Here is a 17,366-nt window from a genome sequence, read left to right on the forward strand (position 1 = left end):
AAGATGTTGTGACTTATGATCGATTTGTATGTTCCATATTCTGCTCGAATATCACTGTCAAAGACGCCTTTTTGACAGAGAGTGCTTAGTTTGAGTTCAGAATCAATGAATAGTGAGGTTAGTGCTCTTCTTGGCATGAACTTGGGAAGGAGTTGTATATGATTCTCCGTATCATAAAACTCAACTCCTTTTGTTGGCACTCTAAGGATATAGCCAAATCGCTTGAGTGTCATCACGTGCTCTTGATCAAACAGGATAAATTTCACCTTTCGGTTAGTGGTGAATTCAAACTTTGAATAGAATTGTTTGACAAGTGAGGGAAAAGTGTAGGTTTTGAGTGAGAGAAATGATCCCCATCCAATTTTGTCAAACTCACTTTGAAGAGTAGGATAGTCATAGAACACTTCATGTTCTTCTTGGATGTGTCTTGAATCATCTTGAGTGTTCTTCTTTTCATCACAAGGAAGTTTGTTGAAAACTTTTATCATTTTGAGATTTGAGTGATGTTTGGAATTTGAGAAGATAAAGGGTTTTGAAGAGCTCATTGTTTTGGGGTGCAAGATGTTCTTTGAGATTTCTCAATTTAAAGAATCTTGAGTAAAGGATTTCCATCCATTTTGAGTAATTGTTTTGTTCAAGAATTTTAAAGATGGAGTTAAATTTGATTGCTTTTGGATATTGTTTGTAAGGTAGTGATATTGATTTGCTATTGGTGTGTATTTAAGGAACCTTGAATGAATTGCAGTCAATCTGCAGTCACTGTCACGGTCAGCCGTGCCTGCGGCTGCATGTTATCTGCAACACATTTTCAGTTATTTAATCTTTCATATTTTTGAGTAAGATTAAGGCATTACAATATTCGAATGCATTATGTCTACATTCAACCATAGAGTCATAGCATAATCATCTTACACATTCCACAACCTAATTATTCTACTTCAGGAATTTCTTAGATTGACGCACTTGAATTTTCGTCCTCCGTATCGCTTGTCTTGCAAGTTAACTTCTTCATTACTCCCTTCATCATCTTCACAATTTTTGACTCCTTCTTGAGATTCTTGATTTGTTCCTTGTAGATTTTATCCATCTTTACCATTATTTTACACTCTTGAACTTGTTCATCAGCTTCTTCGTCTTCACTGTCAGGTATCACAGTACTTTCTCTAATGGTTCCTGTTTCACTTGTCGTTCTTTTTCGTTTTCGGGTGGTTACTTCTGAGGTTTTTGGTCCTTTGAATATGCAAGTGTAGGTTGATGGAAGTTATCACTTGTGACACCCAAATAATCAAACACTTTATTGAGATGTAGTCCGTATGGTAATGCACGAGTGGTTTCTGTAACCGTTCCATTCATCCTTGATGCCATGAGATAGGCCATGTTTACTTTGATGTCATTTTCTAAGCATCACATCAGAGCAAATTGAGTGGCATGGACATTTGAGTGATTACCGGATTTGCAATAGATGTTATGGATGATGATTTTGTTCCAAGTGTCATACTCATGACGAAGGTGTTTTCCTTGTACACCAGATTTCTTAATTTCAGCTCTTGGAGCATCATCCTTGCATAGTGTATCGATTTGAGGAGTTTTGTCTGAAATGAAGTCAGGAAGATTTGAAAGATCGTGTTGTGTGTTGTAGAATTTTTCTCCCTCAGTGGGAACATCCATCATGGTCCCGAAATCCTTGAGTGGATAACGATAATTAACACCCAGAAGATTGAAGAATACTTCATCATTCACAAAGTTGAAGTTAGCTTAAAATTCTCGAATGAGTGAGGGATGGATAGGACCGTTTAGAGTGAGAAAGGATTTCCATTTGAGTTTCTCAAACTGCCTTACAAGTTCAGGCATTTCAGTGTGAGCGACTCTTCTCCCTTCAGCGATTTTTCTGCCTTTCAGAAATTCAATGTTGTAAGCAATTTTCTCTTCAAGATCAGATGGTGGATCGTATGAGTCTTTTCTTTTTGCTACAACGGTCTTGCCTTTTCCTCTCGCCATTTTCTACACAATGATACTTCAAATTAATTCAAAGTGTATAATTTCAATTGTAGGCAGCAAGTTTTGCAAACTTTAATTATCATCAATACTTAGATGTTTTGATGTTAATATTCTTCACATTTTCACTCTTCATTAGTGTTAATGAGTTTGCAACTAGATTAAGATTTTCACAAAGTTCATATGCGTTCTAGACTTTTGAGATCATCATCAACACATGTTTTGACATCTAACATTATCACACTCAATTTGCAACAATGTTGTTTATATCATATGAACAATGTTTCTATGAAGATCTAACCTAGATGTATAATGAACCCTAGAATTGTCCAAAGTTAAATCAATGCATAGATATACTACAATTACTACTACAATCATTTCTAAATTGTTTTTCAAGAACAATTTTGATTGTGTGCATCAATTTAAGTTTTGATTCATTCTAGTTAGGGTTTCTTCATAACCCTAATTCATCATACAAACAAAATTGAATGCTAGGAAAGCAAGGATTAATCATACCGAAAGTAGGAATTGAGATTTGTAACGACCCGTATCCGTTTACCCAAAACGAGGCACTTTTTTTATAAGTTAGGTCCCGTTAATACATAATATTTCCAACTCTGTTTTAACCCAATACATAATACCATAACGACACGTTTAACAATTTATAACGACCCTTGGTACACAAATGACACATTACATAAGCATTTGTAATAATGAACCAATCATACAAATTGCGGGTTAATACTCAACAACCCAACTCGATAGCAAGAGCATAATCCCGGGGACTACCAAATCCCCCAATCCGCGTCCAAATATCCAAAAGCTAATCCTCCAAGCTTAAGCAACGTCTATCAATCTTAGTCTAGCAACTAGGTAACTCCGCATCAACAATACCTATAAAAAGGTAAAAAACAAGAGGGGTAAGCATAAAGCTTAGTAAATGCAATAATTACACATAAACATATATAATCTACTTACTTGCAATCACTTACACAATTACCGCATACACGCTAGCACTTTAATTAGCATACCATTGCAAAGTATAATGCTAAAATCTCCAATACGCAAGCTAGCACAAACGATAGCATATAATCCGAACAATATAATATGCTACACTACAACACCTAACCATGGTTAACCAATCGCACAAGGGAATGGTGCTCGCGAAAAACCATCGGTGTTCGTAACAACCATTAGTGCACCTAACACGTCGTACACTAACCCCACTGGTGGCATCTTAACACGTCGATACTTTACCCCGGGTGGTGTCTTAACACGTCGACACTTCACCCCCGAGTGGTGTCTTAACACGTCGACACTTCACTCGTTACGTGAAATGTGGTGTCTTAACACGTCGACACTTCACACCTCACGCTACACAAATAAATACATTATATACGTACACGCATAATTATTCCACTCACCTTGAAATGCCCGCACAAGTCATGTATAACATGATCTCCATCCTCAAATCCGAGCAAGTAACCACCTATATCACACATAGGCACAATATACACATAAATATACATTCTCTAAAAGAGAATCCGACTCAAACATCCCTTAGTCGAGGGATCACGCCTTACTCGCCATAACCTGCCCATTTAACACCTAATGGACACAATTCAATTACCACTTCAGGTGGTAATTCAAACCCACACAACAAAGTACAATTTAACCCAAATCATACTTCTCACCAAATTAACCAACCTAGGTCCCGAAATTAAATTACCACTTAGGTAGTAATGATTTCAGACGTCATTTACACCAAAACCCCAACACGTGTAATATTTACCTGTAACGACCCGTCAAAATCGCTATTGACGCGGCACGTTAATCATTGATTCCACAGTGAGATTTTGACCTCTATATGATACGTTTTGATAAAATATTGCATTCATTAAAATAAGTGACTTTCTAAACATAGAAAGTTATAAACATGTGGGCGAGTGCTTAGGTATAAGCAAAACCCCAAAATACATAAGTCTTTAATTTACAGGTTGACATCACAGTCCAATTATTTATTACACAACGCAGTTTTATTTTGAATGCAATAAACTTTGTACAAAGCATGAGAGACTCCATGCAGGCAACAAGCACATCACAGCGGAAGCATTCTAAGGACCTGAGAATAAAACATGCTAAAAAGTCAACACGAATGTTGGTGAGTTATAGGTTTAATTGCTCGAGTCATAAACATATATAAAGATAGACCACAAGATTTCATCAAAAGTTTATCAATAGATTCTACGTAACAGAGCACCCTGGTAACTAAACTTAACGCTATAGTGATAATTACCCCATTCGTTTTAATACACGCAAACCAACGTGTCTTAAACTCAAATAACATACGTCCGTTAAAAGGCTAGCGCTCTAGCTCGGACGGGGATGTCAAGCCCTATGGATCCATATACAATTATTCGCGCCCACCAGTTCATATCCTATGTACTGGCAGCTACTAGTTACCAAAGCTAAGGGATTTTCGGTTTAACTCAGTGTAGAATTTTGTATGTACTTGTGTCTTATTGCGTTTAAAATAAATTGCATGTATTCTCAGCCCAAAAATATTTAAAGTATTTAAAAAGGGAGACTATAACTCACAGTTCAATATTGCGATTCAATATTGTAGGCAAATTGCGTAGACGTAATGATGGTAGACGACTGTATGGTTGGTCTTGGATTCAAGAACAATACCCCGAACAATACCCAAAATTTCCTTATTTTAAAACGGTTTGAAACCCGAATTAAAAATACCCTCGAATATACTTTATTATTATTAAACTTAAAATTATAATTATAATTATAATTATAATTATAAAATAACGTACATATATATTTATGAAATATTTCGTCGAGCAAAACTGACCTTTTATAGTACTTTTCGATTTACTGTAGCTCATGCGATCGCATGAGTTTTCAGTGTTTTTGCCATGCGATCGCATGGCCGTCTTTTCTGTTTCTGTTTGCTAGTTCGTCGACATCAAATAGTATTTACTGTAGCAAATAGTGTTTTACTGTAGCAAATCACTGTAGCAAAGTCGTTTTCACTGTAGCACTGTAGCAAAATACGGTTTCACTGTAGCAAATAGTGTTTTACTGTAGCAAAGTCATTTTTACTGTAGCAATTAATGTTTTACTGTAGGAAAGTCGTTTTTACTTGTACATCTTATAATATATATATATATATATATATATATATATATATATATATATATATATATATATATATATATATATATATATATATATATATATATACATACTTATATGTATATTTACATAATATTAAATCATAAAGAGAATTGGTTTAAATTAGTCGAAATTTTTCGGGTCATCACAGTACCTCCCCGTTAAAGAAAATTTCGTCCCGAAATTTTGAGTAGTACCTGTTTCATGAGCGATATCAGTGAACAAATGTGGATACTTTTGCTTCATTTGATCTTCACGTTCCCAAGTAAACTCGGGTCCTCGTCTTGCGTTCCAACGAACTCTAACTATCGGTATTTTGCTTTGTTTTAATTGTTTGACCTCACGGTCCATGATTTCAACAGGTTCTTCGATAAAATGGAGTTTATCATTGATTCGTATTTCGTCAAGAGGAATTACGACATCCTCTTCAGCTAAACATTTCTTCAAATTTGACACGTGAAATGTGTCGTGAACACTACTAAGTTCTTGCGGTAGCTTTAATCGATAAGCAACTGCTCCAATTCTTTCGGTGATTTCAAAGGGTCCTACGTACCTAGGACTTAGCTTTCCTCGTTTACCGAATCGTACAACGCCTTTCCAGGGTGACACTTTCAGCATGACTTTGTCGCCCACTTGAAATTCTAGCGGTTTTCTTCTTACATCAGCATAACTCTTTTGGCGACTCATGGCCGTTTTCAATCGCTGTTGTATTTGAATGATCTTTTCGGTGGTTTCGTGAATAATTTCTGGTCCAGTAAGTTGTCTTTCTCCTACTTCACTCCAACATATAGGAGATCTGCACTTTCTACCGTAAAGTGCTTCAAATGGCGCTGCGTTGATGCTCGTATGATAGCTGTTATTGTATGAAAATTCTGCCAACGGTAAGTGTCGATCCCAACTGGTTCCAAAGTCAATCACGCATGCCCGTAACATGTCTTCCAATGTTTGTATTGTTCTTTCACTTTGACCATCTGTCTGTGGGTGATAAGCGGTGCTCATATCTAATCGAGTTCCCAATGCTTTTTGTAATGATTGCCAAAAACGTGATGTGAATCGGGTGTCACGATCAGATATGATGGAGATAGGTACACCATGCCTGGAAACTACTTCCTTCAAATATAGGCGTGCTAATTTCTCCATACTGTCTGTCTCCTTTATTGGTAGGAAGTGAGCTGATTTAGTTAGACGATCAACTATCACCCAAATAGTATCATGACTACTTGCAGTCCTTGGCAATTTCGTAATGAAATCCATGGTTATTCTTTCCCATTTCCACTGCGGAATTTCTGGTTGTTGTAGTAATCCTGACGGCTTTTGGTGCTCAGCTTTGACCTTTGCACACGTCAAACATTTGCTTACATAAGTAGCAATTTCTGTCTTCATATTAGGCCACCAATAAAACTTCTTGAGATCGTGGTACATTTTCCCATTTCCTGGGTGAATTGAGTACCTCGTTTTGTGTGCTTCATCCAGTACTAGTTGCCTTAGGTTACCATGTTTTGGTACCCATATCCTACCAGCAAAATACAGGGTTCTATCGGCTTTTACTTCAAGTTGTTTTTCTAACCCTTTGCTCATTTCGCCTTTTTCGTTTTCTTCTTTTAAAGCTTCTAACTGTGCTGCTTGAATTTTATTTGTGAGATCAGTACGAATTGTAATATTCAAAGCTCGAACCCTAAGAGGTTTTACTCTTTCTTTTCGACTTAAGGCATCAGCTACAACATTAGCCTTTCCGGGGTGGTAACGGATTTCACAATCGTAATCGTTTAACAACTCTACCCAGCGACGTTGCCTCATATTGAGTTGTTTTTGATCAAAAATATGCTGAAGACTCTTATGGTCAGTGTACACTGTACACTTGGTGCCATATAGATAGTGTCTCCATATTTTGAGTGCAAAAACTACTGCTCCAAGTTCCAAATCGTGCGTCGTATAGTTCTTTTCATGAATTTTTAGTTGTCGTGAGGCGTATGCGATGACTTTTGTGCGTTGCATTAATACACATCCTAAACCTTGGCGTGAAGCATCACAATAGATCACGAAATCATCATTTCCTTCCGGTAATGACAAAATGGGTGCAGACGTTAACTTCTTCTTTAATAACTGGAATGAGGATTCCTGTTCTGTGGACCAATCATACTTCTTTCCCTTTTGAGTCAATGCAGTTAAGGGTTTGGCGATTCTAGAGAAATCTTGAATGAATCTTCGGTAGTAACCAGCAAGACCTAAGAATTGGCGAATTTGTGTTGGAGTCTTCGGGGTTTCCCATTTACTAATGGCTTCGATCTTGGCGGGGTTAACTTTAATTCCATGTTTACTGACAACATGGCCCAAAAATTGTACTTCTTGTAACCAGAAATCACACTTCGAAAATTTTGCGTACAATTCTTCTTTCTTGAGTATCTCCAGTACCAGTCTTAAGTGTTGCTCATGTTCTTCCTTGTTCTTCGAGTAAATCAATATGTCGTCGATAAAAACAATGACAAATTTGTCTAAATACGGTCTACAGATGCGATTCATTAGATCCATGAATACTGCTGGAGCATTAGTCAATCCAAAAGGCATGACTAAAAATTCATAGTGACCGTAACGGGTTCTGAACGCTGTTTTAGGAACATCTTCTTCCTTCACTCTCAGCTGATGATATCCGGAGCGTAGATCAATCTTAGAATAAACACTTGATCCTTGCAATTGATCAAACAAATCATCAATCCTCGGTAATGGGTACCGATTCTTGATCGTTAATTTATTTAATTCTCGGTAATCTATGCACATTCTCATAGATCCATCCTTCTTCTTGACGAACAGAATAGGAGCACCCCAAGGTGAAAAACTAGGACGAATAAATCCACGGTCCGATAATTCTTGCAACTGGTCTTGTAATTCTTGCATTTCTGAAGGTGCAAGTCTATATGGAGATCGGGCTACAGGTGCAGCTCCTGGTATGAGATCAATCTGGAATTCTACACATCTGTGTGGAGGTAGCCCCGGTAATTCTTCTGGAAATACTCCGGGATATTCTCTTACAACCGGCATGTCATTAATGCTTCTTTCTTCAGTATCGATCTTCTTTACATGTGCCAGAATAGCATAACAACCTTTTCTTATAAGTTTCTGGGCCTTCATACAGCTGATAAAGTTCAGCTTTGAGTTGCTCTTCTCCCCATAAATCATTAATGACGTTTCATCCTTACGAGGGATGCGGATTGCTTTCTCAGCGCAAACAACTTCCGCTCTTGTTTTGGACATCCAGTCCATGCCAACGATTACGTCAAAACTTCCTAATTCTACGGGTATCAAATCGATTTTGAAGGTTTCACCAGCGAGATTCATTTCGCAACCATGGCAAATTTTATCGGCTTTTATCAGTTTACCATTAGCTAATTCAATAGTATATTTATCGTCTAGAGGTAATGATGCACATTTTAGTTTAAAACTAAAGTCTTTACACATATAACTTCTATCAGCACCCGTATCAAACATAATAGAAGCTAGTTGATTATTAACGGTAAACGTACCCGTGACAAGATTAGGATCCTCACGTGCTTTACTGGCACTAACATTAAATGCCCTCCCACGTGCGGGTTCACTGTAGCACTGTAGCAAAATACGGTTTTTATCAGTTTTCACTGTAGCACTGTAGCAAAATACGGTTTCACTGTAGCAAATAGTGTTTTACTGTAGCAAAGTCATTTTTACTGTAGCAATTAATGTTTTACTGTAGGAAAGTCGTTTTTACTTGTACATCTTATAATATATATATATATATATATATATATATATATATATATATATATATATATATATATACATACTTATATGTATATTTACATAATATTAAATCATAAAGAGAATTGGTTTAAATTAGTCGAAATTTTTCGGGTCATCACATTACCCATTTTGCGTTTGACCACGTTTGACTTATGTTAAAATATCATTTTAACTCAAAATTACTTCTCGCGAGTAATTACATCCAAAAAATCATTTAACACTTAACAAAAGCGTTTAATATCCAATTAATCCAAAATTGAGCCCTTGCCAAATTCGACCCAATCAAAGTCAACCCATTTTGACATAAGTCCCAAAAACGCCCAAAATTACTAACGGCTAGTGATTATATTTCCGAAACACCATTTAACACATGAATCAAGCATTTACATACTTGATTCGTCAAATCTTGACTAAAAACTTAGTTCGACAACAATTCGAGGTTAACACCCATTTTGACCAACTAACATGTTCTTAAGAACATCAAAACACTAACAACCTTTCAATCTAGTGATTTAACACCCAAACCATGACAAATACTTCCAAATTCATCATCAAACCCTAAACTCACAATAATCGAGTTCACATACACTAACAATACCCAAAACCCCAAATTCCATAAGAAGTGGGTTCTACAACTCATCACTAACATAAACCCCAACCCAAACAAGAATCAAACAATGAAAATCGGAGTTAGAACTTACCATCACTACCAAAATGTAGCTAGGAACGAGATGAACAACTTTAACACTCGCGACTTGACCCGATTCACACTTCTTCTTCCTCAAACCAAGCTCTCTCTCTCCAAAATAGGTTCCTCTCTCTAGAAATGGATGAGAGTGTTTTGTGAGGGTGAGAAATGAGCTAGGGATAAGGCTTGATCAGTTTTGAGGCTAAGAACCCGTTCACAAATTGAAAAGACCAAAACACCCCAAAAGATACCCTTAAAAACGGGTCAAAATAGTCAGATCTGCGACAATGTCGCGCTTCGCGACACCCTGGACGCGACAAAGCCTACCCAAATGCGACAAGTTGGTCAGGAGAGGGGGTTTCAAGGCCATCACGTTTCAACCCACTCTGTCGCGTATCGTGACGAACCAGGACGCGATACATGAGCTCCAAACGCGATACCTGCAGCTCTCCAACCGAATTTCAGTTTCCAACTTCAATTTAAAAGTTCAGGGACTGAGGTTGACAGATTCTGATTCTGATGTAAATTTTGAGAATGCATAAGTGTTAGGTTCACTTTTAGTGGCGCTTTCTGATGCACACATTTACTGACACTTTCGAGAACATTTTCTGACACACAAAAAATTCAGGATCTTACAAGATTGAAAGAATGAGCGTTCTTCTTCGTGCGGTCGATCTCCTCAGCCGTGTGTAAAGTGTGTGTGTTTTGAAGTGAGTTGGAATGAAAGAAAAGTGAGGGTTTTATTTAATTTAAAATAGAATCTGACCACGCACGGTCGAAGCACGGTCGATCGTGGTGTTAGCCGTGCATGAATTTTCACACGTACAGGACAGGAGTTTGCGGTCGGGTATACGGTCAGCCGTGATGCTGCCGTGGATTCTTCTGATCACCAATTTCTTCACTTCTTCTTTCTTTGAGCGCGTTTTGACGATTCTTAGGTTCTATAGAATACTTGAGGACAAGTTTTCTTTTCCTAACATTGAATGATTACATCCTCCCGATGTATAATCATCAATGTCACATAATATACTATATTTATATGTATATATATGTATATATATATATATATATATTCAATCATGCACATAGTATACACAAGACACATCAATCTTGTATTTAGCATTCAATACATAGTTTCACACAAGTACACAATCCGAATATAATTAACCTTCCTTCAATAATCTTTTAAAATCATTTTTCCAGAACCATTTTACATTTGTAAGAAAACTTTTCATTATTACAAAGTCTTTTGAGAAAGTTATTCTCATTAGCATTTTGATCATTGGTTTTGATTGATTTTAAGATTACACAATCCTTGACTTATCCCTACCGTTGAATTGTTAGCTTGATCCATTTTCCCCATGTTCTCAATGCTTCTAATAATGGACAGTGGACTTTGATTACATGATTTGTGTTTGCTAGAGTCATGATACACATTCATTTCAAGTTTATCTTTTGATGAATCATAAATAGTTATCATTTCAAGTTTTCTTTTCAAGGTGTTATTTTCATTAATTAAAACTTTGTTAAGTTGTCTAACTTTGTGTAATTCTTTCTCCAAAAGCTTTACTTTGTCACGACTACTATCATACACAAATTTAATAGTCTTGTAATTATCTAACAATTCTTCATAATTAGAAGGATAGAATACATGTACCTCATTGCAATCCATGCTTGAGACATCATCTTCTTTGAATAGAGATTCAACTTCTTCTTCACTTTGACCATCTTGATCCAAATCATTCCAAGAACTCATGAGGCAAAAGTCTACATTTCCATTCAAACCTTTTGCTTGAGAATCACCAAGCTTCTTCAAATCATTCCCTGTTCCTTTACCCTTTAAACTCCTAGAGTTTTCTTCTTCTTGAGAACATAGTGAATCCCAACATTCCTTTGCACTTTCACATGAAATTATCTTCAATATTTCTTCACTAGGAAGAATTCCATGAAGTAGTGAAATTGCATCAAATTTTTTCAAAATATCATTGTTTTGAAATGTTGACTTCACTAGTCTTGAACTAGCTTGTGGAACAAAGTCTCATACTTTGATTATTCTCCACAAGTAGTAATCCTTGGATTTGAGATAAACCTCAAATCTTAATTTCCACACATCAATATCCTTCTTATCAAAGATTGGTGCTTCTTTCACCAATTCTACCAAGTATCACATAGTTTGAGTTGATCCGAGAATCGTTTACTCAAGTTTTTGCACGAAACAAATTTTGACACTTTCAAAAATGTTTATAGAGCAATGATTTGAGCAACCGCTCTGATACCAATTGTAAGTAACTAGAGGGGGTGAATAGTTACTTGATACATTTTGAACACTTTTTCAATTGATCACCAAATTCGATTAACTTTGATCAACCAATTCAACTCAAACTTGATGTGTGTGGTGTATATGTTCAAAATGATGAATGAAGTAATGTAAAGAACATGGACACAAGGATTTATAGTGGTTCAGGTGGATGTTAACTAATCCACCTTAATCCACTCCCTGATTACACTAATCGGGATTTGTTGCTTCACTAAGCACCTTTCTCCAAACCCGGTGGAGATCCGATTTACAAGTCTTCAACTTCTTTGGTAGACAACAAACCTAATCTTTCTATCCCTTCAAAAGATCAACTCCAACCTAGATCAACTTGTCTTCACCTTGGACAAGTATTAATCTCCAAATAAGATTAATCAACTTCTTAAGTCCCTTTAAGGAAGTAGATCACTAAGCTAGCCTATGCTTCTACTAATTGAAGTTACAAGACTTATACACTTTGTAATAATGACCCTAAGACAATACTAGGACATACATTACACTAAGCAAACTCACAAGATTAATGATTTTGATTAGTAAGTTTACAACAACCAAATTCTATATCTATAAGATTATAGAATCTTCTCTTGCTTGATCACATTTGAGTAGTAATTAGAGCCCTTGTGATCTCTGGAAATAAGCCTATGAAATATGCAAGAGGGTCAGCTTCAAATGCTCTTTAATGTTTGCCTTTTATAGTGGGATTCAAAAAGTAGCCGTTGACACACGGTTGCCAGCACGGTCGATCGTGGTTCGACCGTGCATGCTCCAGTCCAAATTTAGTATTCGTTGTATAGCCGTTTGACCCAAATTTGAACACCACTTTTTAGCACCTTTACTCCTTCTAGCACCTACAAAAGAAACCAAACATCCTATGCAAGTACTATATGCATTAAGTGTGTTAGATTTGGTCTTATTGTGTGAAAGTGACTTAACATTCCACAAGTAGTAAACCCAACATTCTTGGAGGAGTGTCTTAATTGATATTTTGGGAAATCTCAGTTTGGTCAAGACTTAGTTAGTCACATTAATGCCTTTGGTTCAATTCTAAAGACTCGTCACTATGTCATTAACTTCTTAGTTTCAATTAATCACAAGTCATGTTCCATTTGAGTTTGGGTAGGGATTAATTGAATGATGTCTTTCTAAGATAATCATTAAGTATATAGAGACATCAAGGTTAGGTCATACTTGAATAAGCAATCACACTTAGTTACTTAGACTAGACCAAATAGACAATTGACTATAGTTTCATTGTGAACCATTTTACACTTAATCTATTGGAGTATGTTAGTTACTTGAATCCTAATTAGTAAGCACATAGCAAACATATTAAACAAGTTGACAAATTTATGAGTATTACGCATATTGGCAAGTAGCAAGTAATACTCACACATAGCAAGAGATAGTTATTCTAGGATCAATCATATAGATATTTGCACAACTTATAATTCAAGCTTTTAACAAGTTTAATTGCAATATAACATATTGTTTGATTAATGTGTAAGCACACATTAATATCCAACACATGCACAAGGTAAGAGCAATCTCTAGTTGGGACTTGGTGATCATCCTAAATGTATCTAGGTGTATTTTAGGATTACAAGTCTTTACTAGTTACACTTGAGAGCATTGTTCCTCATTTAGCCTTAATTAATCACTAAGTCATTTTAATAACAATTATTGTTCAAGTGATATTGGCTTAAGTGTGTTGGTACTTGATGATCATACTAAGGATGTCTAGATAAGATTTAAGATCACAAGTTATTATTTAACACTTATGTGTTAAGCCTAATCTTGGTTAATTTGTCATTAAGATGTGATTAGGTGTAATTAACCATAATTAGTGTTTTTATGACCAAAACTCGATTGAGTATGAAGAGGGCATCTATTCTAAGCATGTTGGAAAAGGTTTCATGAATTATAGATGTCGGGAACTAGTCAAACTTTATTTGGTCAAAATTGGTAACAGAGAAAACTGCGGTCGCACTGCGGTTGACCGTGATGGCGGCCGTGAAACTTGTTTTCATAAAACTGCGTTGCAATTCGGTTTGGGGTTTCACGGCTGGATGTACGGTCGACCGTGCCTTTGACCCTGTATATTGCTGAACTTTTAATTCTATTCTTAAGCTATGTTTGACTTGGTCATTTGCAAGATAAAGTATGGATTAGTGACCTTGCGTGTTTTATTTTAAGATGTCGGTCATCACTTATGCATATGTATGTGTCATCATCAAAACATATTCTTTGGTTAATCATACTTAAGTTTGTCGTTTAGTTCATTAATCAACATTCAACCAACAAGCTTGTCTGGGGGTTGTGGTGTCCTTTGCTCGTCTGTTTTGTCGTTGATGTATATCTTTATTGTGTTGTGTTCTTTGTGTCCCCCGTCTTATTCAAGTGTTGGTCTATTTCCATTATTGTGTTTCCCATTGGTTGGCGATGTTACCCTTTGTGAGTTAGGGGTTGTTTACCTTTTTTTCCTTATGAATTTAACTCTTTTTCCATTTGCCTTCTGAAGGGGTGTATGATTCAGTGTCTCCTGAAAACAAACTAATATTCAGATTAACTTGGCAGATTAATCGACAAAAAAAAATTACTAATAGATTAAGAGTCGTACAGAAATAGACAATTAAGTTGTAACAGGCCTAGTGCGATTCATTTAGGTTTGCTTGTTTAGTTTTCATTGTCTCTAGTATTTTTTTAGTGGCACAAGATTAAGTCCGAAGAAGGTAAGCTACCATTTTACTTAGGATGCTATTGTTATTGAAAATTAGGGATGACAATGGATCGTATATTCATTTATTTTTTGTAATTCATATCCGTATCAATTTAGTTATATTTTAGCTATCCGTAGATGAAGCGGATTAATAAATATAATTCATACCCATAAATATATTTACAAAACATCATATTTTTCAGAGTAAAACATTTTATTAAACCCAAATAATTACTTTTACTTATACAGCAAAGAAGCGTTACTCTCAAGACTAGATTCTTAATAGTAATACAATTTCATAAAGTAGTATATAATATTTTAACAACATTATATTTGTATAAGCCACAAATTTAATAACATTTAATAGTTTATATTGTGTATGTATAAGGATATTTAAATGTATTTATAAATTTTAATTAACATGTAGTACTGTAATATATTTATATGTATATATGTATTTCGGACGATAATGGATATATCTGTGAATTATAAATTGTCATCTATACTCGATCCATTAATTTTTCACATCATCCATATCTATATCCATATATCCATATCCGTATATCCATATCCGTAGATCATTCATATTCATTTAAATAGATCTGATCGGGTGAATATTCAATGAATCGGACATCCCAATGAAGATATCTACATACATCCATCAAAACTAAAAGTGAAGGTATTTAGTTTCATTGTCTTTGGCATGTTATTAGTGGCACAAGTAGGGATGGCAATGGATACCCGATCCAGTGGATATCCATCCGATCCACCTGATTATTCGTGGATATGGACGATCTAAATGGATATGGATATGGATATGGATGTGGATGAAAAAATTTCATCCATGAATGAACCCGCTTTCACCCGAAATAACTAAATATATAAATTTATCACTCAAATTAGTATAATTTATGTAGTGATATTTCATTAATTATATTCATAATCATCCTTCTTTATATTTTCTCTAAAAATATAACTTTCTTTATATTTTGTTTTTTTTAAATAATCAAATGTATTTATCGTACTTTGGTGGTTCCAATGTGATTTCATGTAACTAAAAGTAAGCAACTTACATGTCGATATCTTTACACGTTTAATAGGTTATCTATTGAATATTTGTTATATAGATTAGTAAAATGTGACTTTCGGTCGTATAAACTATTAAAAATATTACTTTTGATCGTATATAGTGAACCACCGCTTATAATTGTTAAAAATAAAATAAATTTAAATGGATATGGATAATTATTCATTAACCCGCTTCACCCGACGGATATGGATATGGATGGATGAAAAGTACAAAAAAATAAATGGATATGATATGGATACGGCCTCACCCGATCCATATTCGATCCATTGCCATCCCTAGGCACAAGGTCAAGTCCGAAGAAGGTTAGCTACCATCTTAATCAGGATGCTATTATTAGTGATGATATTTACATACATCCATCAAAACTAGAAGTGAAGGTGAAACGTGTGGTGTTTTTGGCATGTTTACCACTGAAAATTTATACCAAAACAAACTTTGGAAAAACATAATGATAAAAAATAGAAATGATTGACTAAACCATTCACATTCTTTCCTTTCTAAACATTAACTTAAGGGATATTTTCTAACTTCTAGTTAAGTACGAGGGTACAAAATGAAAATTCCCAAACTTGCTTCTGATATGTTTTTACCACATGTTCTTTTATCCACACCCCCTACACATTACCCTTCTGTCACTTTTAAACCCCAAACAAACAACTATTGCATAAAAAGTTCAGACTGCAACAAAGTATAATAATTAGCAGCCTCATCTTCAAGTTCCCACAACCCATCACATAAATCTAACAAATAATCCCTATAACCCGGTCCGGCAATCTCATCACCGCCACCTCCATCGCCGCTGTCACCAACGCCGTCCACCGCCGGTATACCCAACTCATCATCAGAAGCTTCTAAAAGGTGTCTAATAAAACTTTCTTTTTCATCATTGCCTTCCTCTAATTCGTGTTTGATATCCTGGGTCGGGTTGTTGTCCGGGTCGGATTCGGGTTGTTTGGTGACATCCAGAAACGAGTCGGTATAAAGAATCGTGAAGAAATCTTGTAAATCTTGGGTAGTTTCTTGTTCGTTAATGTAAGTATTTTTGTGGCGTTTTGTTGTATCTATTTGTATGTAGCCGGAGATGTCTTCACGGCGTCGTTTGGGTGGTGTTCCAGCCATAGAAGGGAAGGGGGGTAAACTGTAAAATGTGTTAGGAGGGAAAGCGGGAGTGTGAATCGAGGAGAGAGAATAAGGGGGTTTGAAAGGATTTATATAGAAGGTAGGGATGTAATGTTCAAATGTATTGGATCTCATGGAAAAAATAAAATATAAAATATAAAATATGTAATGAACTATATTATTATTAAACATGTAAAAACTTGCCTAAGGCATACCATTCGGGGGATTGATTAGGACACCGTCAATTTTTAGCCGTACACTACCAAATATGCATTATGATGTTATATTTTGTACAACACTGTAAAACACGTTTGGTGGTGTAAGGCTAAAAGTTGGTGGTGTACAAATCATCACCCTTACATTAATGATATGTTTTTTTAACACTATGTTAAGAATTACTAACTAGTTCCGAACAATCTACCTTATCATATCTAAAATACCTGTCCCGAGAAAACTCAGAACATGAGAAAACTCTCTGATGAGATTC

At 35.6% G+C, this 17,366-nt stretch overlaps 1 protein-coding gene across 1 annotated transcript; it reads right to left on the minus strand.

The window, feature by feature from the left end:
• Window positions 1–16,209: 16,209 nt before the first annotated feature.
• Window positions 16,210–16,953, minus strand: LOC139862416 (uncharacterized). Its single transcript, XM_071851016.1, has one exon. The coding sequence runs from the start codon at window positions 16,877–16,879 to the stop codon at window positions 16,418–16,420; it is 462 nt and encodes a 153-aa protein (XP_071707117.1). The 5' UTR covers window positions 16,880–16,953; the 3' UTR covers window positions 16,210–16,417.
• Between the last annotated feature and the right edge of the window lie 413 nt (window positions 16,954–17,366).

The sequence above is a fragment of the Rutidosis leptorrhynchoides genome, chromosome 8 (assembly GCF_046630445.1).
Source record: "Rutidosis leptorrhynchoides isolate AG116_Rl617_1_P2 chromosome 8, CSIRO_AGI_Rlap_v1, whole genome shotgun sequence".
NCBI lineage: Eukaryota > Viridiplantae > Streptophyta > Magnoliopsida > Asterales > Asteraceae > Rutidosis > Rutidosis leptorrhynchoides.

Bases quoted from the DNA above. Each gene is read 5' to 3' on its own strand.
- LOC139862416 (XM_071851016.1), bottom strand. From the start codon at position 16,879: ATGGCTGGAACACCACCCAAACGACGCCGTGAAGACATCTCCGGCTAC.